Consider the following 25,439-nt stretch of genomic DNA (forward strand, 5'->3'; position numbering starts at 1 on the left):
TTCGGCTGTAGTCTGAGGTCCGATGAATATCAGCTGACAAAAAGCAAATGTTCCACCAATAGTCCCATTGTCGACAACTGGGTAAATGCTATATAGAGTGCACTTCAAAAGGGCCTAGTCGGGATTATATGCGTGTAAATAGCTGGAACCCAGTAAAGTTCTGCTACCTGAGCTGAGGATCTCTGCAGCTCCTCCAGAGTTACCACGGGTCTCTCAGATTCTTTTCTGATGAACGCCCGCTTTGTTCGGCCTGACAGTTAAGGTGGGCCGGCCACGCTTTATTTGCACTTGTTCCATAGTTGTGTTCTGGTGCTGAAGATTTGGAAAAGTTTCTAAAAAAAATAAATAAAAAATTTATGATTTTTAACATGTAAAATTTCAACGATGCCTGTCAAGTCTGTGCTAGAAGTCACATTCCTTCAGTTCCCGCCTTTTATCAACCACACCATCAGTGGCCGTGGGGATCAGCCTGGATGATGTTGGGCTTTGGTGATAACTGATAGGTAAATTTGTTTCAGATGCATGTCAGCTTTCATCCTGTATTCCTCCGATGGAATCCTTTTCGACTCCTCGCTAACGCTGCCATCCGGGCACAATCCTCACATGTGTAGTTTTCGAATGCCCAAGTTGCCGTGAAAAGCTGCAGATCTTTTGTTTTCAACGTCACTTTTAATCTCCAATCACCTGCCGTTCTCGTTCCTTTTTGCCAAAGAATACATATTTATGAGGTCTAGTGTTTTTCCACACACATTTGCTACTGATTTACGTGCCCTTTTCTCACTCCCTACTTAAACTCCAGATGTAGTTTTTACAAGCACAAAGTCGTGCACTCTCTGCTCCTGGAGCTCTCCCTCCTTGGGGACCAGGGTGTTTATTTCCATCAAAACACTAATCGGCGGCAGCAGCCGGACTCTTCCTTATCGCGACGAGAAGCGTCCTTAACGAGCGCTTCAATTTGCCCAAATCGAGCTCACTTTAGCCGGAGACGGGAATATTCCAATCGGCAAAACCCCGCGGTCTGCTTTGTTTGACAGCTGGGCCAGTAAAATGTCGACTGTTTTGATCTGACAGACTCAAACAATCCCTCGCTGGAGGGAAAAGGGAGAAAACTTAGCATAATGCTATTAATCATGCAAGGGCGTCAAGGTTCAGCTGGTGTCATGGTCAGCTTCAAAAAAAAAAAAAAAAAGCTCGACTTGTTAAGTTCTTCTCATTCCGCGCGGAGTTGGCTGTAAAACCTTTGAAGATTTGATCAGGTACAGGTGTCGATTCTCGCCGCTCTGAGCACACCTCAGAATCTTTCACCTAGCCATTAAAACCGATAGAAAGGCCGGCGTGGGTCAACTTATGCCTTTTTTATTTTTTTTTTTCATTTTAGCTTTTTTTTTGTTTCACACTGCTAAGGACTAAGCTCATTAAGCCTAATTAAAGATGTTCCATCCTGAAGCCATTTCTCTTTTCAGCTCAGTTTCTGCAAAAGTGTAAATCAGGAACAAATTACTCTGGTTAGCACTCTTATAAGGAATAAAAAAAAACAACTAAAAAAAAACAACTGTCTCTCATTGGGTAAAACAGGTGAACTGGCAAGCTATTAATTGGGCTGTAAGGCGTACTGTCAGTCTAAATCACATGTATTAATATTTCTGTAGAAAGAAAATGGCCATCTAACTTTTAATTATAAACTGCTAATAAAGCTTGTATTCTTTCATCTATAAAAGTATTTCTGCAAAGTTAGGCCACGTCTGGAAAAAAATAATGTTTCTGACTTCTTATTTTTCTCGAAGTTGGAACTAAGGATGCACAAAGTTTTATAGGTGAAGAATCTTTTTTTTTATTATCTGAAAGTTTTCCGGTAATCACCACTCTGCGGTCCACGTCGTCCTTAGCCCCTTTAGCATCAGGTGACAGGTTGCTGTAGTTATGATGCTATAATCTACTGGAGGCGTCAGCTGGAGCTCTTACTCATCACTTTTCCTCACCCTGCTGTCTCTTTACCCTCTCTGCTCTCCATTTATGCATTATTTGCAGTTTTTTGCCGCCACTGATTTTTGTGTTCTTTCTATTTTTTTTTACCTCGCAGAAGGTACACTTAGCTGGCTGATTATGCAATTACTGTCTCTTTCTTGAACGGGATCGATTGCTGCCTTTACCTCGGTGCGCTGTGTTTTTCTTTCGCTCAAAAAGTGTCTCAGGTTCAGTGCTTCCGTGTTCAGCCGTGACTCTTTCCTGAATTAAGTCATCAAGGAAGCTATATGCTGTTTTAACTTAAATTTCTTTGTTTTTCTTTCCCACTGGACGCACTACTTGTTCAGCTCTTCTGAATTTTGCTTTCTCCCTCGGATCAAGGCATCGCTGCAAATACTATGGGCAATCTTTGTTTACCTTTTCCCCATAGAATGTACTTATGGCTTGGTGGTTCTATTGTAATGCGTCCGCTCATCCTTCCCAGCATTCTCTCATGATTTGTTGTGCTTTGACTGTGTGACACTCTGGCTGCGGCGCTCTGCTCCGGTTATCGGCGCGAGCGGCAACACCTGCCGCTGTTCTAAAGACCTGAACATTGTTCCACCTGTGACTCTGCCTACATGTACTTGCCAGATTCTTGAAAGCCTTCGTGTGAGTAGACCATCCAGTGCTCTCTGAATGCCTGCCTGTTCGTGATCCAGCTTTGTTCAGTGGATTCCTTCTGTTTTGCTTTGCCCATGTCGGACTCTCCTGTTGGCCTCTGATTCTGGACATCGGCCTTGCTTTTCAGTGCCCACTATATCTCACTGAGTTGTTCTCAGCCACTACCCATTCTCTTTCCTTTCCTTTCCCTGGCGTGCTCCTGATTTTCTCCTGTCTTTCAACAAGACTTTTTTTTATTTAAAATCTTTTGAAACTGCTCCTGTTGTCTGTTGTTCTTGGTTTCTTGTTAAAAGTTAGTTGTTCCTCTCCATTGTTGCCACATGCTTATCTTTTTCACAGAGCGATGGCAGCGCCATATGGGCACCGTGTAAGGCGGTTCCTTGGCAGCAAGGCCTCAGTAAATCGTCTCCCCCTTAAATGTTTGTGATGTTTGTTATGTTATGACGATTGTACTGAAACAACAATTTCCCTCTGGGATTATTAAAGTATTTCTGATTCTGATTCTATATTGTGAGAGATTGTGGGAACATCCGTGGCTAAATGCCGTCAGCTGGGCCTCTTGAGAAAAATGCCTTTTTAATATGGCATTAATTAATCGACAAAATCTTATTGCATAAATGTAAAAGCATAGTCTAATATTAAGATTAAATTAGACTATAGTTGGTCAGTCTGGCTATTGAATTCCATCTGTTTATCTTGTAATGTCTCACAACTATTGCCTATATAAATATGTAACCTGAACTGGTCGGTCCAGATCTTTTGGGCCTGTAAGTAATGCAGACTAAGACGATGAAATGACTCCAGTCCGGAAAAAGTCAGAGCTTTATTCACAGCTTACGTCTCTTTAAATTCCCGACGTGTTTCTGCAGGACACAATGCATGCACGTCATTCCATGCCAAACAACTTTTACACTCTCATATTACTAGGCCTCCAATTCTTTCTGTCACGAAGACGAGCCCGTAACTTCCATGGATAAATAGGTTCATCGGGTTTCGCTTATAATTAGAGCCGATTGTCAGCAGCATGGCGGTGAGAGTGGATGTCATTTTTCCCTACGTCGCCTGAAGGAAGCGTATATGAGAAAAAAAAACTGGACGCGACCTAGTGTCAAACCCTGGGGGATGCCATAATTCTCTCATGAGCAGATGAATATCCATTATTAACATTTAAAACTGTAATCTAACACGGAGATACAACTGAAATTAGCAATGTAGACTGCTGACTTTTCTCTGTGGTAGAAAGGTTAATTGGCAGAGTTTGAATACTGTCTGGAAATCCACTTGCTGTTTCCTGATGCTTTTTTTTAATGTTAACATTTTAGGTATTTGTAAGGTTAGGTACTTTATAGCTCTTTGTTGACATCAGCTTATTTCAGTTTACAGTGTCTTGGAACAACACAATCTACATTTTTTTTGTGTTGTTGCCTGTGCTACATTTCTCTTTTACATCAGTCAGAGGACAGTTTTCTGAGTTCTTGCATTGTCTGCATCTAGAACTGCAATGATCCAGTCCCCGGCCTGGTTGAATTTACTCAAGCTTACGCTCCTTTTGACCAAACCTCCATCTTTGAAGAATCGTTATTGTGGCAATAAAGATGCTATCTAAAACTTTCCTTTTTTGCTCAAGTTCAATTCATATATTATTTACTTTAAACGATCGGCCGCGAAAGCTGCCGTCCTCTGCCCTCTTTTGTAGTCAGTGGGGTTACTGTTGGTGCAGAGTCTCGGCTGATTGTCATCATAGCCATTGAACCCTATTGGTAACAGCATAAGTGAGATTTAAGCCTCGGTAACATGAGTGTGCGGGTGATTGATGTGAAATATGCCCTCCCTCATTGACTGGATGAACTCCATTTTCTGCTCCTAATGCAGAAATCACTCCGGGTCCCGGGCATAATGATTTACGATGAATCTGTGTCAATGTTGAACTCGGCAAACCCCACGTAATCCATCTTGCAGATATACCTACCCCTAGCCCGCCCTACCTTGCCAGCCCCTCAGCCGCCCCGTTGCTCTCAGCCGTCACAATGGGAGAAAGTAAGGAATGCGGCTCGCTCGCTTTTCTCCCTCGCTCGCTCCCTCGCTCGCTCTCTGCGTCTGTTAGTGTTGAATCCATTACAGGCGTGATGTGTAATCACAGAGGACCCCCGTGCCCCCTCAGACTGTAATTACCTGAATACAGATACTCCCTCGCTTCCATCCCCAAGAGTGGCTCGAAACTCCATTAACCGGCATGCAGTGCTTTCGGTTGGTCTATCTGGGTGGCTGTGTGGAAATATTGAAAACGCGTTTAAGGATTTGGATTTTTTGACCTCTGTGGTGACCATTTCTCAGGGAATAAATCATGATCCGAGAAGAAACCTCTACTGTAACCCCCCCTGCCACCGCCACCCGGATATGGAAATCTTTTGACTACAGTACACGCAACATGACTGCACCGTGAAATCAACCCCTGTTGTCAGTCTTTGCAGCCTACACAGTGACACCACTGTTGCTGCTGACAAACATTATCTCGTGTGTGATCATGTGCATAGTGTCACCCCCCCAACTCCCCTCCTCTCTTTCAAAATAAGTCAAAGTGGAGCTGGCTGTGTAGACATAGCGGGGTTGTCACACTGTGTCAAGTGCGCGGTGTCGGATTGCGTCGCGTCTGTTGCAGTCACATCTCAGAAGACACGGGGAAGCGTCTCTCTGTTGACTTCATCTGTTTGTTTGGCAGCCTGCCTGATTGCTGGAGTGTGTGGTGGCGAGGAGGAGCTCCGGGCTCAGTCGGCGCGAACGCTGACAAGCCTAATCCCTGCTTTGCCGGGAGAACGGGGACTCTGGCCCCAAACAAACAACGCAACAGGCAAGCTCCCGTGACTTTCCCCAGCACCACGCTGCACAAAGGCATCCTAAATCTTTGGGGCTTTTTCGGTTATACGTTCTGTACATCTGGAAACATGCAACCTTTAGCTTAATATTGAAAGATTGTTCACTTAACTCCCATCAAGCTGCAGGGGATTTTTAAACCTATTCCTCTTTTAAGCGTAAACGGCCTATTTAAAGTCCACCCACAGCCTCTCAATCACATTTTATTTTGGATCAGGCCGCTCCAAAACCTTTAAAACCTTTTTTGCTTTTTTAAACCCCTTTAAGGCGGACTTGCTGGTATGTGCTTTGGACCATTGACCTGCGTCATGACACCCGAGCTAAAGAGGTGAAAACCCACGCAGAGAACCCACCGCATGCATCAAGCAGAAAGATCCCAATTCAGGACCTTCTGCCTGCAAGTAAACTATGCTACCAGACCCACTTGATTATCATGGTTTGGAGGGAAAAAAAAGTCATACTGTGTATTAAAAAATAATTAGTCAGTTGGTTCTATTTCAGTTTCTTACAAAAGCGTTTATCTTCAGATAATTTTTGAAAGCGCTCCTTGTTTCTTAAGCAGCCACAGCGCCACTGAAGGAGGGGGTTTCACTGCAGACCGTTTGACACCTCAGTGCAACGAACACTGTCGCTGATGCCTACATTCCATTTAGGTGATTCAATGATTGCTCCTACCTTCTCACTGTCTCAGCTGACTGCTGCCCTCAGATGAACCCAACCTTAACTTTTTCATCCTCGATGGGCTTTGGGTTAGTGGACAAAAGTCTGCAGTGACACAGAGTCGTCACAGAAGGTACGCGTACTACAGAACACTGCAAAGGCCAATTATGGATCACTCCTTTTGAGCTGTGCTATGTTAGTTAATCTATTTTTAGAAAATATGTTTTGCAGTACATTGAAATCGGTTAATTGGTCAAACACTCAGGTTGTTTTTTGTTAATTCAATTCAATTCAATTCAATTCAATTCAATTCAATTCAATTTTATTTGTATAGCGCCAAATCATGAAACATGTCATCTCAAGGCACTTTACAAAGTCAAGTTCAATCATATTATACAGATTGGTCAAAAATGTTCCTACATAAGGAAACCAGTTGATTGCATCAAAGTCCCGACAAGCAGCATTCACTCCTGGGGTAGCGTAGAGCTACAGGGAGAGTCGTCTGCATTGTCCATGGCTTTGCAGCAATCCCTCATACTGAGCAAGCATGAAGCGACAGTGGGAAGAAAATCTCTCCATTAGTGGAAAGGAAAACCTCCAGCAGAACCGGGCTCAGTATGAACGGTCATCTGCCTCGACCGACTGGGGTTACAGAAGACAGAACAGAGACACAACAAGAGAAACAAAAAAGCACAGAAGCACACATTGATCTAGTAATCTGTTCTACATTAGATGGTAATAGCGGGTGATCTGTCTCCCCTGGATGATGTCACAGTTAACAGAACGCCAGACCAGGTGTACCTACTATGAAGATAAAAGAGAGAGAACAGAAAGTTAAAGCAGAAATGACAACACATAATGCATAATTGAAGAACAGTAGAACTCTATAGAGTGAGAAAAATGTTACTTTGTTAGCCAAGTATTAAGCTGTAATTATCCTTTTTAAAAAAAAAAAAAATATATATATATATATATATTACTTTGTCATTAAATTCATATTTGGGCTATGTTTGTCCAGTACCACCGACACTTTAATGTTCAGTTAGATTTGGTTGATTCAAATGATGCGAATTTGCAACAAATCAACTCACGTCACGTCAACACACTCTACAAGACAAACTGATGTAAATAGTTTTCAGTGAGGATCCAATCTGAGCCAAATTCATTTCAGAGCAATGCGGTTTTTCCCCGCTGATATCTGATCATAAGAGTAAGGTTTGGCTCCAATTTCACACAATTAAATCAATTCCAATCTGCAAATCCAGTCAAAGTCAGTTCATCAGAAAATAGCAGCTGCTAAAAAAAAAAAAAAAATCTTCACTGAGTCATTTCCTTTCCAGCAATCCCTCTTCCAGGGCAAGAATGTGGCAACAGTGGCAAGGACAAACTCCAGTTTAACAGAAGGAACAAGGTTCACTTTGAGCTAAACAGAAGCACTGTTCCTGAAATACTTTCTATAGGGATGAAAAAAAAAAGATGGGGTGGTAAAAAAAGTGAATAGGAACAATATTACTGCCGATGCCTCTGCCTATCTAAACAGAAAAAACTGGTTCTATGAAGAACAAAAAAAAAAATGAAATAAGGAGAGCAGAATAAGTTAATATCAACAAGGAAGTCGGTGGTTGCATTCAAGCATGAAACACAGACGAGCAGGAAAAAACGGCCAGGTGTACTTTCTATGGGGCTGAAAAAGCAAAGACAGTACACGAATGTAGCAATGGAACTGTCATTGGCTCAGTGTAAACACAGAATCACTGAGTCAGGGTCACTTTGCACTGGACTGACAAAAACGAGTGCACAACGTCGACAGCGCCCAAAGGTCCATCAATGGTTCCCTCTAGGAACAAGATCTACAGTTAAACACACAAGCCCTAGATAAGGAGTACCTTCTGTGTGGAAACATAGTGATAAAAAAAAGAACAAAAGGAGCGTATACAAAGTTAATTGCTGGAATACTTCTCTTAAGGACTCCATCCTACAGCTAAACGAAACCACAGCGTCAGGATGTACTCTCTATGAGAATTAGCAACACAAATAGTTGAGCTGAGTCACTTTTCATCATGGTTTACCGACTACAAGTCATTTTCCACCATAATTACACTTTCGCGTGTAGAGGTTTCTTGCTGGTTTGAGTTTTGCCGGGGTTGATGTTAAACGTTTTCTTTTTTCTTTAATAATACCTGAATTAAACCAAGGCAACGTTTCAGTAAAGGGCTTTGTAAAGAGTTTCCTAAACATCCTACAGCCCAGACTGAGACATTTCCATCAAGAAAACAACTAGTCGAGTTTTTTATTTATTTATTTATTTCTCTTTCTCTCTCCCTATCTAACATTAATTCGAGTAAACAAAAACAGGGAGGGCTTTGTTTTCCTCCATGCCGCTGAGGCGAGAAGAGTGCGCGGCTTCACTGGTCGCCCTGCAGGAATCCGGATATGATGAAAATGTTTTAGACCTGAGCAAAAAAAAAAAAAAAAAAAAAAAAAACTTCAGCCAGCGCTACTGCGCGCCGAAGGCGTCAGGAGGACCATGTTTTTGACTTTTGGACGTCAAAAACCGTCTGGGACGTTTAGGATCGGGGACGTGTGGTAGTTAGAAGTTGGAGAAAAGTCTCGGGCGTGGAGTCAGTCTTCGAGTTTGATTGATCTATTTATTTCCCCCTGAACTTTCGAGGACGCAGTTGATCGGAAGAGCAGGATGGGAATGAATCCGATTTGAAGTAAGGGAGAGAGTCGTCATGTTCGAAAGGTAAGTCGTTATATATGCAAACAGCTGGATTAAACTGTTGTTAGTCAGCGTGCTTTTTTTCATCCAACTTTTCTTTTTAATAATAATTAAAAAAAAGGCAGAGTGTGAACAAATGGTCCGCCTGTGAACCCTTACCGAAAGGTTTATGTAAAAAAGCGAGCGAAGGGAAATTTCCACTAAGTTTTTACTGGAGCTCCACGTCACTTTTCTCGCCGTGTGAATAAGCAGCTTGACTAACGACTTCCACAGTTTGGCTTCGTGTCTCCAAAGCGGCGCTCATTGTGAGACTTATTGCTTTTTGTTGCAGGACTGAGGGCTGACGGGCTAAAAGAAGAAGAAGAAAAAAAAAAGGAAAAAAGAAAGGGAGGAACTACTTCTGCTGCTGGTGGTTCGTTAATTTACTTTTCTTCCCTTCGAAGAGGACGACTGTCTCATGTCCAAGGAGACTGTCTATCCATCAGAAGGGCCGGCGGGGCCAGGCGAGGGCCCACGGAAGGAGACGAGTCCCCTGCTGTCAGCGTCACACGGTAAGAGAGCACACGACAGGCCATTAATCAGTGGCTGTGGATGGAGCCTCTATCCGGTGACTGTAGGTTAAAGTCAAGTGCAGGCGTTTCATGTGGGTAAAAAAATAAAATAAAATAAGGCTCACCGCCCAGGGTGGCAGGGCTGGTGGGCGGCAAGAACGCTGTTGTCAACTGTTGCCAACCCTGCAAAAAACAGGAAGGACAATTTTATATGTATTTTTTACTCAGTATTTTTTTAATGTCACAAGTGAAACCCTCCTTATTTTTTTTATTTTTTTTTTTTTTTTTCAAGCTTGGGACTGACTAAAGTGAACCGAAATTAGCCTGGTGATGCCTAGCTTTGTGTTTGTTTGTTTTTGTTTTAGTTTAGAAGCCTGCAGTAAGTCACAATATAAACATAGCTTTTTTATTGTTTTATTTTTATACGATCCACATTAAAGGTGCAGTTGATGATTCTTCTGCAAATGTAGGTGAGAAACAGCCATGTCCCTTTTTGACTAACCATGCTTGCACGAGACCATCTTACCCGCTCGTCAAGGGGATCGTGTGGAAGAATCTCCCACTCAGGTCTTACGTCGTTCTTCTGAGGCCTTTCTCTTCTTCTCGTAAACTTTCTCGACAGTTTGCTTCTTGCGACTCTCAGCCATTTTTAAAAAAAAAGCATACGGTGAGAGCAGCGGAGCTACAACGAACAGCTGAAGCTGAAGCTCCCGGGAACACATACTAGAAGTGCGCATGTGCGGCGATGGGGAAACTAGCCAGGAACATGCAGACTGGCGTTACGTGAGTGCGTCACAATGATTGGCATGTGGGCCAATCATTGCAATCCCCCCCCGGAATTCGAAATCAAAAAAATATTTTCCTCTATACCTTTTTAAAAATGTAACTCGATTAAAAAGAGACAATATACTTACAGTCATTCATCAGGAAAAATCATCATCCCACTCTGGTTGTTCCGAGATTAGCCAAAGCAGGCAGGTTTCATTTGCCGTCCGGACGTATGGGGGGTGAACATCTCCCGCTTTTGGTGGGAGCTCGGAAATTCCGACTTTCCATTGGGAGAATCAACTGGAAAGGCAGCTAAAGTTTGACTTTCCCCTTGAAGAGTCGGATGCATTTTTCAAGCCCGATCGTCGGATCCAATATGGCAGCTCCTCGCATCGACAACAGTAAGCTGTGAAGAAGAAGAAGAAGAAGACGTGTTGATTTTACAAGAGACGGTTGTAAGAGTGCATCTAAAATCGATGTTGCGTGTAGCGACCGCAACTCTTAGCCGGACCAATCAAAAGTGCCGTTTGCATCTGGAAAGTACAGCTTTAAGCGACGTTGGTAAGAGGTACCGCGGACAAAAGTACAACTTTGGATTCCTGAAATTTTGTCTTTGTTTTTGGAATCCCGATTTCTCCAACAGTGTTAACTGGAACGCCGTTCACTTGGGCGTTACGTCACTCCCAGCTCCTTGTTTCGATTTCCGAGGTAAACGGAATGCGGCGTTCCAGCAGCCGAGAGGGACTGCTCATACCTGAACGTGGTTAGACTACATTGAACTGAGATTTGTTAAAACACAGATTTATTTAATCTGTTTTCTATTCTGTTTTTCCTAAAAGGAGCAATTTAAATGGTTTCTTTTAGTGTTAGCCCCACCTTTTTACTCAGACAAGTATGAAAAGTAAAAATGCATCAACCTGGACCGGTGAAATGACCGTTGGATAAGGAGTGCTCGCCCAGAGCGCTGTTTGTGCTAGAACAGCCACTAAACAGTCGTGGCTGGCAAGCTAAGATGTGTGAAATGCTCACTTAGCTCATGTGCACATCAAGTTCTCCCTCTGCTAATAAAACCGAGCCATAAATATCTGGTTACGTCTTCTGTTTTTGCACACCTTATTTTGTACAACAGTCAAACCTATGGGGGAAAAAAAAGCTCCTACAGAAGCCATGAACAAAAAGTAGCTTTGGGTTGGGATTTTCTTATACTTTTGAGGCAATTTTCAGTAAAAGCCATTATCTGTGCTCTAGTCTCAAAACCTTGATAATGTTTGTGCCTCTTTTTTTTTTTTTTTTTTTTTCCCTTTAATAAAGTCAGAGGAAACACCCTGCTGACTATTAACAGCAACCACACAGCCAATTATAGTTTTTAATTAACTTTCCAGTTGCCCCTAAGATTATCACATGTAAAATAAGCTTTACTCCCACACCCGCTTTTCATTTTTTTTTTCCCCTTTAAACATGCAACGAACCGTTAACCGATCATCATTGCGGCAGTGTTTTTAAAAAAAAAAAAAAAAAAAAAAAAAGAAATTTGAAAGTAGGACAAAGTAAGCAATCACACAGGGCTGCTGCATTGTTAACGGATTCCATTTTTGTTTTGGGTGGACGTTCACAGAAGTCCCCCCCCCGTGGACTGTGGATCTGCTGGGAATAGGCCGATTTAGTCAACTGCGATCGCTAAATACTGCAATTGATCTCACTATACGTCCCTCTCCGAGCTGAGGTATGCCTCTTCTATGGATGAACGCTCATCCATCACTGCTTACAAACAGGGCTGTCGTCGCCGCCAAGCAAAGCCACACCGGGTATGCCTCATGATTAAACCATCGACCGCTTTCGCTTCACAACAAAGCAACGGCGTGCGATAAACAAGACGCGACGCTGAACTCAGGAAGCCACTCAGAGAGACAGATGGGTGCTTCTCGTGTCTTTGCATGGTTATCAGGCCAGTTCTTTTTTTTTTATGTCTGGATGTTTTTCCAATATAGATGAATGTGGTCTTTTATAGCAGTAGAAGAATCTTGGCAGGTAGTAGTGCACCCGGGAGCACTGGGGGGAGAGAGAGAAAATGAGATCCAGAGTTCTGGCAGCTGCTTTTACCTGAGCTGTCCCACCATGTCGCGCAGCTTGCCAGGAGTTTGTTTTTGCTGGCGCGCGAGAGACGCCGAGCGGCCTTTTGCACCTACGAGTTACGCAGCTGACGTTTTATCCGTCGTGACTAACCCAGACCGGCGTGTTGACGTTCGCTGCAAAATTTGTTTGCCGGGTTTTTGCGTCGGTCAGGAGTTTCTACCCTTCTTATTATGTCCTGTTGGTTTGTATGTTGTTTGGCGATGCATTGAACGGCTCTTTTTGTGTGTTTTTTCATGGTGAAATGATCATACGAAGAACTCTATGCAATGGAAAAACTATGATTGGGTGCGGAGGTTAGATTTTTATTGTTGTTTTTTTCTAATTCACACACAGGGTCACAAACATAAAAACAATTATGCAACAAACACATGGCGGAAAACACGTTAAGCACGCACTTTTCGCAGCCTTTAAGAGGTTTTTGGCATGATTCTGCCTTATCAGAAATGATGGGGGTCATTTATATCAGTTATCATCCATACACAGAAAGGGACTTTTGACCTTATGCCACAACCCTCTATCTCAAGACCAGTTTTCATGCGTTATTGGGATCATTATCCTGCTTGAACACCCATCTGTGTTAAGGTTGGCTATTGACTTGAGGTGAAACTAAAGATTTTGGAGGATATCCTTATTATAACCTTATTAGGTTACCCTATCATCTCTTACTCTGCCTACTTTGTGCAATGCACCGCTTACCGTTAAATGACCCACGTCGTGATGCTGCCACAAACGTGGTTGACATGTTGGTACTGGGGACTCTTAAGTTTTCAAGTCTGGCCTTCATGTGTTTCATTTTAATAATGGCAAATAGCTCAATATTTCTCCTTTCTGACCACTAACCTTTCTCCAGAAGGCATCGTAAGGTGCTGCAAGCTTGGAGGTGCCAATTTAGGTCCCCAGTGTCTCAGTCTAAAGCGATGTTGAACTCATGTCTCAAGTTTAACCAACTCTCCTTCCCCTGATGGTAACAGTTGGGTACGATGGTTGAAACGTGGGCATAATTATGTGTCCAACTTTACAATACTCCAATCACCCCTCTAAACTGGTTCGGAATAGGTTAGGTTAAGCTAAACTATAGCGGAAAAGTGTGGCTTTAGCTTAAAATTGGCCTCTTTGCCAGGAAACCAATGTAAAGAAACGCTCCCCATTCTGCCCTTAAGGGCGGTCAAATATTGAGCCAGAATCACGTGTAAGGTTGTTAGTGGATGCAAAAAGTGTCCGGCTGAGTTGCAACTCACTGGAGGATTTTTAAACCAAACAATTTGTTGGGCTGTAAGTAATCATACTAATGTATATTCGCTCCGAGAAACAAATGGTTCCAATAAATCATGAAGCGCTTCAAAGTAACACGGGCTCCATGCCTATGATGACAGTATTTACACTTCTAACCACCTCTGCAGCTGCAGAAAGTGTATCTTTTTTTTCCTTTTTTAAATCACTTCTAACATCATCTTCTTGTGCCCCCCCCCTCCCCAGATGCTTGTGACCGTGAGTCATCAGGAAGAGTCCTGTCTCCCAGGAAGCACCCCGCTGATGGACAAAGTCACGTGACAGAGGAGAAGCCTAATCACTGCAAGCCTGTGAGGAGTAAGTTTTAATGACCTGGGTAAACCTCTGAGACCCCCCCCCCCTTCCCTCCCACAGAATAAACAACAATGACACTTAATTAGAGATAGTCAAAGTGATTAACATGTCAGATCAGCTTAACTGTAGCAAGTGACCGTTTTTACTCACCACCGGCAACTGTTTTAGTTCCAGTCCTGTATTTAATGGCAAAGTTCCGTCGTTCAAGAATAGCCGCCGTTGTGCCGTTCCTGTGTCAGGGTCAGCTGGCCGACTGAAATATTAGTTTCGCTGTTTCCAATTACAGCAATCGCCAGATAGCGGCTTAGTTACTTGGCAAGTAAGCGTAACATGCCTGCTGTCTGTATTCTGACGCTGTGACCGAGACTTGGCTCGCGCTGCCATTTTTTTTTTTTTTTTTACTTCTTCCAAACCCTCGGCCATGTGTTTTGGAACAAGGGGAAATCCGGTTTGCGGTGTTGGCCTTCCTCGCGTACTCAGACGTTGGCCGTCCCCTACGTCCTGATTGAGTCCAACGTGCAGTTTCTTTACCCCCGTGCCAAGCGTTTACCTCTTCACAGGGTTCTTATGTGGCCTGGGAAAGCGTGGATTTTCCAGGTTTATACAAGCACGAGGGAAAAAAAAAGAAAACCGAACTGTCCCTCCGTCCAAATGATCCATCCACCCAGTTTGCCGATCATCCATAAACATTTGTCCTTCTGTCTATTAATGATCCATTCCTATGGTTATTGATCAACATTTCTCTCTGTTCACTTGTGCGTCCCACCATCGTCTTTCCATTCTTCTATATGTGTAGCTATCTTTTCATACATCCATGTGTGTGTCCCTTATGTTGGTCTGACATATGGTCATTTTTCATTCCACCCGTTTGTCAGTGATCCTTCACCCAGCCAGTTCGCTCGTCTGATGTAAATCCAGAGTGAACTTTGACAGCATTTGAAATCCCAGTCTGGAAAAGCATTGGAATAACAAACGGAGCATGTTTAAGAACTTTTTATTAAGAAGGGATCTGCAAGTTTCTGGATGCATCTTCCTGGTCAGAAAAAACAAAAAAATAATTTCCAAAAAAATCTTCTATGCTATTACCACCACATACCCAGTGATTTAAAAAAAAAAAAAAAACTCTTCTGGTTCAGGCTGCAAACTTTCTTGCGACTCCGATCCAATCATATTGTTTTATGCAAATGCGGAGCACAGCAAGGTTCTGCAAAACAGCAATTTGGCATTGATTTAGAAGCAATCCTAATTAAACCGAGTCGCACGGTAATTCCGCTCCATACAAAGATATAGATTGCGGGTCACCGAGTGAAACACGACTAAAAGCCTCTGTGTACGCGTGCCTCATTGTTCCTGAGGGGAGTGAGATGTGTCAACATGGGCTAATAGCAGCTGATTGCTGCCGTAATAAGGACGGTGTTTTCATTTAACGGCGTTCTCGACAACAGTTCCCTTTTGTTTCACAGTTGTTAACTTTTCCAGAGTGCCCCTTTTTCCTCCTTCTCTTTTCTTTTTTTCTGTTTGTCATTAAGCTTAATTACTTAGTAGTGGGTTATTTACAAGAGGAGAATAAAAAAAAAAAGATTTTTTTTTTTATAAAGTGGTTTAGGTGTTGTATTAAAGTTGAAGTTTACTTTCAGGTCTTTGACATCACTTTTGCGTTGTAATTGATTTTACCTCCCTATGTTGAAAATCCATTTTTGGCCAAGTTAACTTACCTTATTTATATCATGCACTCCCATGGGCCCACTGTAGTTTAGCTGTGTCGGTGGGGGTGGGAGTGGGTGGGGGGGAGACCTCTGCTTGCTGCCAGGGGTAATTGAGAGCCCTCTCCTCCACAGAAACAGGAAATCAATAAGAAATCATCTGCCTGCCTCCGTCTTCAGCCTTCGCGCTTTTCTCTTCCTCCGGCTGTCTGATTTAGAGCTTGTGTACTGTATCTGGACCGGGGTTTTTTTTTTTTTTCTACAAGAGGAAGCCCATTATACTGTTTTGATAACAACACGGATCCCGTTTCAGTCCCAATAAAATAAACCAACACTATTTTGACAAGTCGACCATTACGTCACTCCTCTCGAAGCGGGGAAACTAAAATTGGCAGCGGTTGCGTAACTCCCAAAATGGTACTCCTAGGGCACTGGGGGGTGCAGTTGCGGGAGTTTGCAGTGAACAGCGACAGGACGCAGCTGTAAAATAATTTAGATTTATTGCCTTACAAAGTCCGGAAAAGTCGTTTCTAATTTGCTTTTAAGTATTTTGTAGGTCTAAGAGTGGAAAAAATTCCTTTTTTTTCTTTACATTAGCCTCTGCTCCGTCGTCTTAATAACCTACTCATCCATTTTTCTCCAATCTGATTATCCTTCCTTCCTTGCAATTGATCCCTTTCTGAATGGCCCTCATGTACATATATAAGGGGCTTAAACAAACTTTCCCTGCGCTTTTTTCTACCGGCACCTTAAACAGACTGACGGGCGACGGTGATCGTACGGATGAACAAAACCGAAAAGCATGAGCAAAACGTGCGCTAATCCTGTCCCTCATCCATCCTTTTTCTACATCTTTAGCCCGATTACTCGAAATCTGTGCCGTATTTGTGCAGAACGTCTGTATTCAAAGCAGCTACAAATGATCAGTACTTTAAAATGGTCTAAAAAAAAGTACAGAGGACTCTGAAAAAAGGTCTGTGAAGCGTGAAAGGTGTTGTTTCTGAGAGCCGTCTGGTTTGTCGGACGGCCGCGGCCGCTGCCTTTTCCAGGAGAATAGCCCCTCAGTAGATCTGCCATCCAGGGTGAGGTGGGAGAATCCCCGCGGGGACGGAGACAGACGTCCCTCAATAGACCGTTCTGCTCTTTCAAGCGGCTGATATCTCTGCAAACAGTGCCTTTCCTCTTCCGCCACTGCCTCGGAATAAATCACCACCACCTCGCAGCGGGTTTTAGGACTTTAATCATCACATTATTCCCCAGATTGTACATTTTTTTCTTTCTTAATTCTTCTCTGGTTGATAAAGATGACCTTACTAGCCTGTTTTTTTTTTTTTATCTTAGTGTAACTTTAGCAAGGAAGGAAGGTCAAATAACACAACTCTTTGGAAATAAAGGTTTTAGCCTGTCCTTTGTGTGAGTCTCGGGTTCGGCTCAACCGTCCAGTTTATTACCTTTTTAAGAAGATTTGACCTTTTGGAGAAGAACTTTCTGACCCCCCCGCCATAATAGATGCAGAAAGGATTTAATCGGACCGGGTTGTGCGTTTTTTTTTACCCGACTTTGCGAATGCTCGAAGTTGGACGCGTGAGATGTTTATCCGCCGCTGACTCGAAAACCGCAATCACCCCACACATTACCGCGTATTCCTCGCAAAGTGCCCGGGGATACGCGAAGACTTTTAACCTCGTGTCAGTTTGCTTTTCTTTGGGCCTTTCTGCCAGTTATTAGAGCTGTGTGTGCTGATTGTTGTTTTGCAAGATTCATATCTTTATTGTAATCCCCAGAGCCCTGTCTTTGCAGAAATACTGCCTCTAAAGCAAAGGCCTATTATAAATTGCACCGTAATTTTCAAGTGATTACTTACCAGTGGGTCATGGAATCAAAAACTGTATAAATAGGGTGAAATGCTAGTGCAGGGGTTGATTAAAATGGTCATTGTAATTCTACCTCTGTTGTAATTATTTTCTCATTGTCTTGCTGCAGATAGATTTCATATGGGAAATTTCAAGTGCGTTAATTAGCATATTTTACTCAAAGTGCCCAAGACTATTCACTGTTATTTTTTTTTTTTCTTAAGATATCCAAAGTAGTTGAGCCAATTGATTAGATATGCATACCTCAATTCATGGACTGTAGTCTTTTAAGTGCACATTAGATAGAAGGGTACATATATGGATTTTAATTTATTAAAGTTTTTTTTCTATGTTTCCCCTTCTTGTGAAGGACCGGATTTCCCATTGTGATTCCTGCTGACTTGTGGTCATAATTATTTATAGCCTTTAAATTTCTGTTGACGTCCATAAACTTTAATGTATTTTGTTTGATAAACCAACACGAAGTCGAGCGTAATTTGCAAGTACAAGGCTGCAAGGCGTTTCGGCCCAATGAGCCCGTACAGCCGTCTTTTGCTGCTGATATGGTTGAAATTGTATGCTTATACAAATTTACACAACTAGAATGTGAACATTGTTGTCCATTATTTGCAAAATAGCTCAAGCTCAGTCAGATTCGATGGAGAGCGTCAGTGAACGTCAGCGTTGCTGTTGATTCCCAATTTGATTTAGGTCCGTACTTTGACTGGACCGCTTGTTGATCTAGTCCACTCTATTGTGGGTCTGCCTGTTTGTTTGGAGTTGTTTCCCTGCTGGAAGGTAACCCTCTGCCCTTTTTGAAAGAGACGGTAAGTCCACAAAATGCCCCTTTTCAGCAAGTGTCCAACTCTCAGATTTTCTTAACATGTGCCAAAAGAACAAATAACAATCACAATTGTCAATTGTGAAGCTCTGATTGTGAACCGCCACACACGTCAGTGTCTTTCGGTCTTTCGCAATGAACTCAAACATGGAGGTGGGGGGTTCAGAAGGGGAAAATAAAATCAAGTAGTTGAAATGACAGCGGCGCAGGGGGTATTACCAGGCTCCTAACAGGGTTTTGGCTCCAACATTAAGGTTAAAACCCTTTTCTATTATGAGATCTCTGCTGATGTCCCCCCCAGCCCCGAACCCCTCGAGCTTCAAACTCCGTGGCCCCTCCGTGTTTGCAGGTTCAGCGCCTCTCTGTTAGGTCATTCGGAGAGCCCCCCCCCCCCGGATCACTGAAGGGTGACCAGGGACCATGGGCTGGCTACCGTCCAGACACACAGAGCCACAGCTGACACTACCACCGCTGCCACCCGTCGCCCCCCGTCCCCCATTTTCTCTTTCAGGGCTAGAGCTAAAATCAATACCGGCGTCTCTGTGTTTTAAAAGCCACTCAGAGGCAGACGAACACCTCTGTCCCAAAGGCTGATCTCTTAGCTTAAGGTCTTGATTGGCATCTCTGAGACGTGAGGCACTGACCCACAGCTGTCCCATTAGTAGAGGGTTAATGCTGAGATTGATACAGAGCAAATAAAGGAACTGGGTGCGGGGGTATTTTGATAGACTGCCTAACCCCTTTCTGACCCAAAGAAGGACCTCGGTGGTATATCCGTGCCCATCGCCGACTTCCTGAATACCGTTTAATTTGTTGTTCTTTTTGACCCCGGTGTGCATATATGGCACAGTGTGAGCCCGCCTTCCATTGAATTTAAAAAAAAAAAAAAAAAAAACGGTCAGCTTCCCTCCCTGGAAGGAGAATTTAAAGCTGTGTGGAAAAACTGAGTCAAGCTGAAAATACAGCCCTCCGTTTTCTTTCCCTCCCTTTCCCCCCTCTTTCGCCGTTGCTCCGAGTTTTGTTTTGAGTCGTCAGAGAAAGGAGGGTGGAGCGCCATTTCTGGGGTTATGGAGCCTGGCAGCGACCCCATGCCTGCTCTGATTCACGTCAAAACTGATCTTTTTAAAACAAAAAAAATTGTGCTAATTGATCACCTAAGGTCTAAATAAAAACATATATACATGTGGGAATCTGGAAAAATACAATAATCTACTCAAAAAGCTTTATCGTTGTCTCAGACTCATCCAAGAATGACTAGAGTAAGAGTTGCACAGGGATTCTATGTGATAATTTAGCACAACATTGTGCATAATTGTGTAAGAATAAAAAATATGCATTTTATGAAAATACTAATCGTTATGTGTAAATCCATTGCTATTGCAGCTGAAAAGTTTTTGATATTTTCATGCTAAAATGTTTGACTATTGCATCCTTCACAAAATAGCCCAAGTTCAGTCAGATTGAATGGAGTCTCTTTAAACATTTTTTTTTTAGTTGGATTACTTCTGGGCAGAAAGGTTGTTTGTCCTGTTTGTCTCTCTGTGTTGCCCTGCGACAGACTGGCGACCTGTCCAGGGTGTACCCTGCCTCTCGCCCGGTGAACGCTGGAGATAGGCACCAGCAACCCCGCGACCCCATGAGGGATAAAGCGGTTTAGAAAATGGATGGATGGATGGATACTTCTGGGCATTTAATTGGACTTTCTAACACAAGACCTAAACGATGCTGATGTAGCTCTGGCTGTATGCTTGGAGTCATTCTCCTGCTGGAAGGTGAGCCTCCAACCCGGTTCAAAGTTTTTTTGCTGCCTCCAACAGGTTTTCTTTCAGGACTGCCCTGTTTTTAAGCTCCATATATCTTCCCACTAACTTTTCGACCAGAGCATCAACTTTAGCGTGCCTCCTGCCCAAACCACACCCACCTACTGGCTTTTGGCTGTATTTGGGTATATGTTAACTTTTGACGGCGGTTAATTCAAATGCATTTTATTTTGGGATGGCAAGGCAAATGTATTTGTATAGCACATTTCAATACAAAGACAATGCAAAGTGCTTTACATGATTAAAACATAGGAAAATAAAATGTAGAAACAAAGTAAAACATGGAAAAATGGAAACTAAAAGCAAATATTAAAGACAGCTGGGCTACAAACTTAAACTAATGATGTTCCAGTAAAACAGTTTAACTATAAAAGGCGAAGGCAGTCCTAAACAAATGTTGACTGATAACAAGTCTGTGATGTATTTAGGTGCTAAGCCATTCAGGGATTTATAAACTAACAGAAGGATTTTAAAGTCTATTCTCTGAGATACAGGGAGCCAGTGTAAGGACTTTAGAACTGGGGTGATGTGCTCTACTTTCTTAGACTTAGTGAGGACGCTGGCAGCAGCGTTCTGGATCAGCTGCAGCTGTCTGATCCACTTAATAGGCAGACCTGTGAAAACACCGTTGCAGGAATCAATTCGACTAAAAATACGTTAATGGATTAGTATCAGACGAATACAGATCCCTGCTTTATTTTTCAGATTAGTATTTGCCAAAGCGTGTTTGAAAATCCATATTTATCCGAATTACGCGCTTTTTATGAGCTGGTGTAATCACACGAAGTCCAGATAAATTACAGTGAGACTTGAGGAAATGACATCGCAGATCGTGAAAAAGTTTCCAGAGGTATGAATGCCGCGCGCATTCTGCTTCAAGTTGCATAAGCCGGACTCAAATGACCAACTTGCCGAATATAGCACAACAAATGAGAACGGAGACTTCAGTGGCAGGAGATTTTTTTTTTGCTGGGGGTTGGGATGTAAATGACTTTGCCTTAACACATTTTAAAATGAAAGAAAATAGCATTTCATTTGGCCGATTTGGTGATTTAGATAGCAGTCAAACATATTAATCTTGGGCGAATGTTCCAATTTTGAAATCAAAGAATAATTGATGACACCCCCACCCTACCCCCAGTACTCCGCCCCTTTCCCAGCGTGCACACCTTACCACTTGTGCTGAGAGGTTCATTTCGCCAAATCAAGCTCTCGTCTTTCAAGATGCCTTTGCTGCCGTTAAATGTAATTAAGCAGAACAAGGTCCGAGGGGGTTATTTTTTCCACTTAATCAGCAGCAAAAATTTGAAATTAGTAAATCCCTGACACGCTTTCTCTCTTTTGTGTTGGGTGGAGGCGCCGGCTGCGGCGCAAGTAAAGGAAGTGTCACTTCCCCCCAGTACGTCTGATAAGTCAAATATAAATGAGTGTTACAGAGAACTAAAACAAGGAAGGGATACGAGCGCGCGGCTACTTAAAACCAGTTAAGCCGTGTCCCTCGGAGTGACCCAGAGCAGCAGAGAAAAGCAGACGAAGGTGATGCTTCCTGTTTAAATGAGATGCAGAGCAGTATGATCAGCCTTGACAGGTGACGACAGTTAATAGAGTTCTGCGGCTGGCTACCACACACACACACTCACACACACACAAACGCGCACACACACACCCAGCGTGTCATTTCTGCTGATGAGGATCCAATATCAGAGCAGTCAATTTAGCTTTCTTTAGCAGTCATCATCGTCTGAACATCATCATTTCATCTAGGATAAATACAAAACATTGTGTGCCTGTAAATGAACTGACAGGGCAAGGATTGCTGGTTGATGTCTGGAATCACTTTTTTTTTTTTTTTTTTTTTATGTCTATTGGAACAAGTGACATTTCTGTTAGCCCGTGGCAGGTCGTCCTCCAGTTTCTTGGGGAATGCTGTAGATGAGACAACTGACTGCTTGTGAGAGGTTCACCTCCTTGCAATCAAATTTTTCTATTTAATGGCACTTTTCTTTCTGACAGTTTGGCCTCTTTTCATGCCTAATACGACCGTCTCGCGCAGATAATAATGAAAGGGTTTTACCTTTTTTTTCTCTTTTTAGCACCGTCTTGCACTTTTCTGGACTGTGTCCGTTTTTGGATTTGCCGTATAAAGCTACAGTAAAATTTATTACAAATATTCAACACCTAAAAATCAAAATTTTGGTTAATTCGATCATTTAATGTTTAGAACCTTCTCTCTCTCTGTTAGTGCTAATAAAATAAATAAATTATACCCTCCAGTTTAGTTGAACCAAGCTGGGAAAAGTTTCCTTAAACGCTTAACTTCTATATAAAGTAGGTGTAACATTATATGAGAGATGCTCCAGTCGGTGGTATGAACAGCCAGTTCAGATTTATTTATTTATCCTTAAAGACTATCAGATCTGACAGAAAAGACATGAAATAAAAGATTGTCCCAATTTAAATAGTTTTGAAATTTTCATTAGTTTCTATTTTTATTTAGTTTTGACTTCTGATTTTCAATTCTATTTTAGTTTTCTAATACATTTTTAGTATTAGTTTGCTAGTTTTGTGTTTATTTTTTGAAAATGCTTAGTTTCAGTTTAGTTTTTATTAGTTTCTTTTATGTAATACAACTTACTAAACAGGGGAAAGACTGGAAAAATAATAGAAACAGTTTTGTGTAACAAAATCCCAGAAATCGATCATTTTTGACAATTAGACTTCATGTCAATGCATTATGATTAAGACACAAAAAAATGAAAACTAAATAATTTTCTGTTAAAATCAGTTAGTTTTAATTGGTTTTGTAAACTCTTTTTTTATTTAAGGTCTCGTTTTTATTTTTATTTCAGTTAATTAAATTGTTATCTTCTAGTTTTCATAATTTCTTTACTTACACTTAACAATGATAACCTTGTCAAGTCCATAACCTTTAGCTGATTTAGCTGGAGACGTTTAATAAAAACCAAAAACGAATCAGATTTTTCGTTTTATGATGTGCAGTGCTAACTGTAATAATAGTGTTAAATTAATAAATGTGCTGGGGGACGCTCTTAGTTTTCATGTCATGATTGTTCATTTCTTTCACTACTGTAAATATTTCAGAATTTGTCCTTCTTGTAAGTGAGCGAAAAGTTCAGAAGCCTTCATCAGGTCAGATAACTAGCAGTGGCTGGCCGCACACATCTTTTTTTTTTTTTTTTTTTTTTTTTTACCAAAACAGTTTTTAACTTTGGCATGCCTTAATATCTGAAACAAACCTATGACTGTTATGGATCTGCAAAAAAGTCAAACATAAAAAAAAAAAAAAAATTGCCCCTATCAAAACATAGAAATGCAGAACATAGAATCTACTCTGATCTGTTAGATCAACAAATGATTAATTTCAAAATAGATTTCTGTTATTATATAATGTGGCAAACTTTAAATCACATTTTTGTTATTCATATATCCATATAGCTATAAGGTAGCACAAGCGCGTCATGACTGGCCTGTCTACATTCTGCCGCGGTCATCAAGTTGTATTCACTGCACCTGCGAGCCCGCTGCTCCACTGCTGCAATCAAGCTCATTGGACACACCTGTTCTCTGCCCTTCTTAAACCTGCTGGACACAGCCATCACCCAAGCCTGTTTCTTTGACATCGATCTAGCCTCATTCATTCATTCATTCATTCATTCATTCATTCATTCATTCATTCATTCATTCTGTCTGTCTGTCTGTCTGTCTTATCTGCTGTTTTGGGTCTCCTGCTTGACCAATTCATTAGTTTATTAGATCACATGTTGCGATTTTGCATCTAATATAATAAACTTTAAGTGTCTGTAATCCTTATTATTTTTTTTAACCAAATGTAAAAAGACAATTAAAATTGTAACAGGAACACCTGGGAATTAGAGGACACCGTCAGTTTCCTTGTTCTTATGAAGAAAACTGCTGAGTGAGAGAAAAAGTGTCAGCTGTTTGTGAACTTCCCTCTTTTGAGAATTCATCATCATGTTTTAGGTGCCTTTTTACATCTTTTTTGCATTTTTATGGGCATTTTAGAAATCTGAATATCTAACTTTAGACTTCATGAAGTTTATATTTCTGACTCAGTGTTTGGGAGGAAATTGGCAAAATAAAAATAAGAATCAGCCCATTTCTTTTGCATTCCAAGCAATCGGTGCATCTATACTTTTTAAATTTGATGGGACACTTGAATGTGGTTCCACGTATGTGTTTTTTTTTTTGTAGCTTTTTCCTTCTTAAAAATGCCCTTTTAAAAAAAAATAAAATAAAGAAAGAAAGTCCTTGTCTTGGAGTTTAGAAGGTCAGACAGTAAACGAAGGCTTTGATACGCCCAAGGAAAATTACAATCAGAGCCCTTTTGTAATAACATTCATTGCACTATTTTCCTCTCTCTGCGTGTCCCCCCCCCCCCCCTTCGCTCTGTCTGCTGCGTAATTCCCTTGGTTTTGCGTCTATAAATATGGCTGGGGAAGATGTATAATTTCTAATGAGAAAATGTATCCCTTTGGATTGAAAGCAGGGGTTTTTCCACACCGCTGTTTGTTAGGAGGAGAGATGATACCTCAGGCTGTTTTGGCAGCGAGCGGAGGCAGGGTGGTAAGAGGAGTCTGACTAGGTCATTGCACATTTGCAAATTAGCATTTCAATCATACAGGTACGTGGCCGTTCGGGCAGAAAATATACGTGTTTTTCGAATGCGGGGCATAAAAAAAGACAAACAAGACGCGGGGGCCCTCTGTGGTTCCTAACTAACACTAAAGGTGCTCACATATTCTATTCAGTGTAAACTCACAAACTCGCGGCGTTGTGTAATAACGGCTATTAGGAGATGACTACAAGATCTGGATTGGGGTGTTTTATTTGGAGGGACTGATGTGACATTTGAATAACTGTATGCTGTCTATGATGGGCATTCTAATAAGCCTGAGCAAACACCTTTTCGCGCCGGTTCTCCGAGTCTCAGGGGCATTAATATTAAAAAGGGCCCAGCTTTAGAACCGCGGATGTGCTGTGATTGTTCAATCTGCCCCACGCCTTTTTACCTGCGACTTCCCATGCAGTGCTGTGCAAATGAGACTCTCCGTTCCGCCCCGGGTTGACCTTTTTTGTGGTCTATTTTCATGCTCTCAACTATTTCACGACGCTTGTTTATACAGCTTTGTTTCAGTTGACATGTATGCGTCCATGCATGTATGCATATTTCGCCCCCGCTAAGCGTGTGCATGCGGAAAACCTACAAAGGGCCTCCTCGCCTCTACTCCCCTCTCTCCTTCTTTTTGCGGTGCAGTTTCCAGCT

General features: G+C 42.0%; 1 protein-coding gene across 1 annotated transcript in view; it reads left to right on the plus strand.

The window, feature by feature from the left end:
- The first annotated feature begins 8,606 nt into the window (after nucleotides 1–8,606).
- The window catches only part of mdfic (MyoD family inhibitor domain containing), a 35,188-nt gene continuing 18,355 nt past the window's right edge, over nucleotides 8,607–25,439 (plus strand). The window contains exons 1-3 of the mRNA XM_012878870.3: nucleotides 8,607–8,905; nucleotides 9,213–9,432; nucleotides 13,810–13,920. Of these exons, the coding sequence (XP_012734324.2) occupies nucleotides 9,339–9,432; nucleotides 13,810–13,920 (205 nt within the window). The 5' untranslated portion in view covers nucleotides 8,607–8,905; nucleotides 9,213–9,338. The remainder of the gene's footprint in view (nucleotides 8,906–9,212; nucleotides 9,433–13,809; nucleotides 13,921–25,439) is intronic.

This window comes from Fundulus heteroclitus, chromosome 17, assembly GCF_011125445.2.
Source record: "Fundulus heteroclitus isolate FHET01 chromosome 17, MU-UCD_Fhet_4.1, whole genome shotgun sequence".
NCBI lineage: Eukaryota > Metazoa > Chordata > Actinopteri > Cyprinodontiformes > Fundulidae > Fundulus > Fundulus heteroclitus.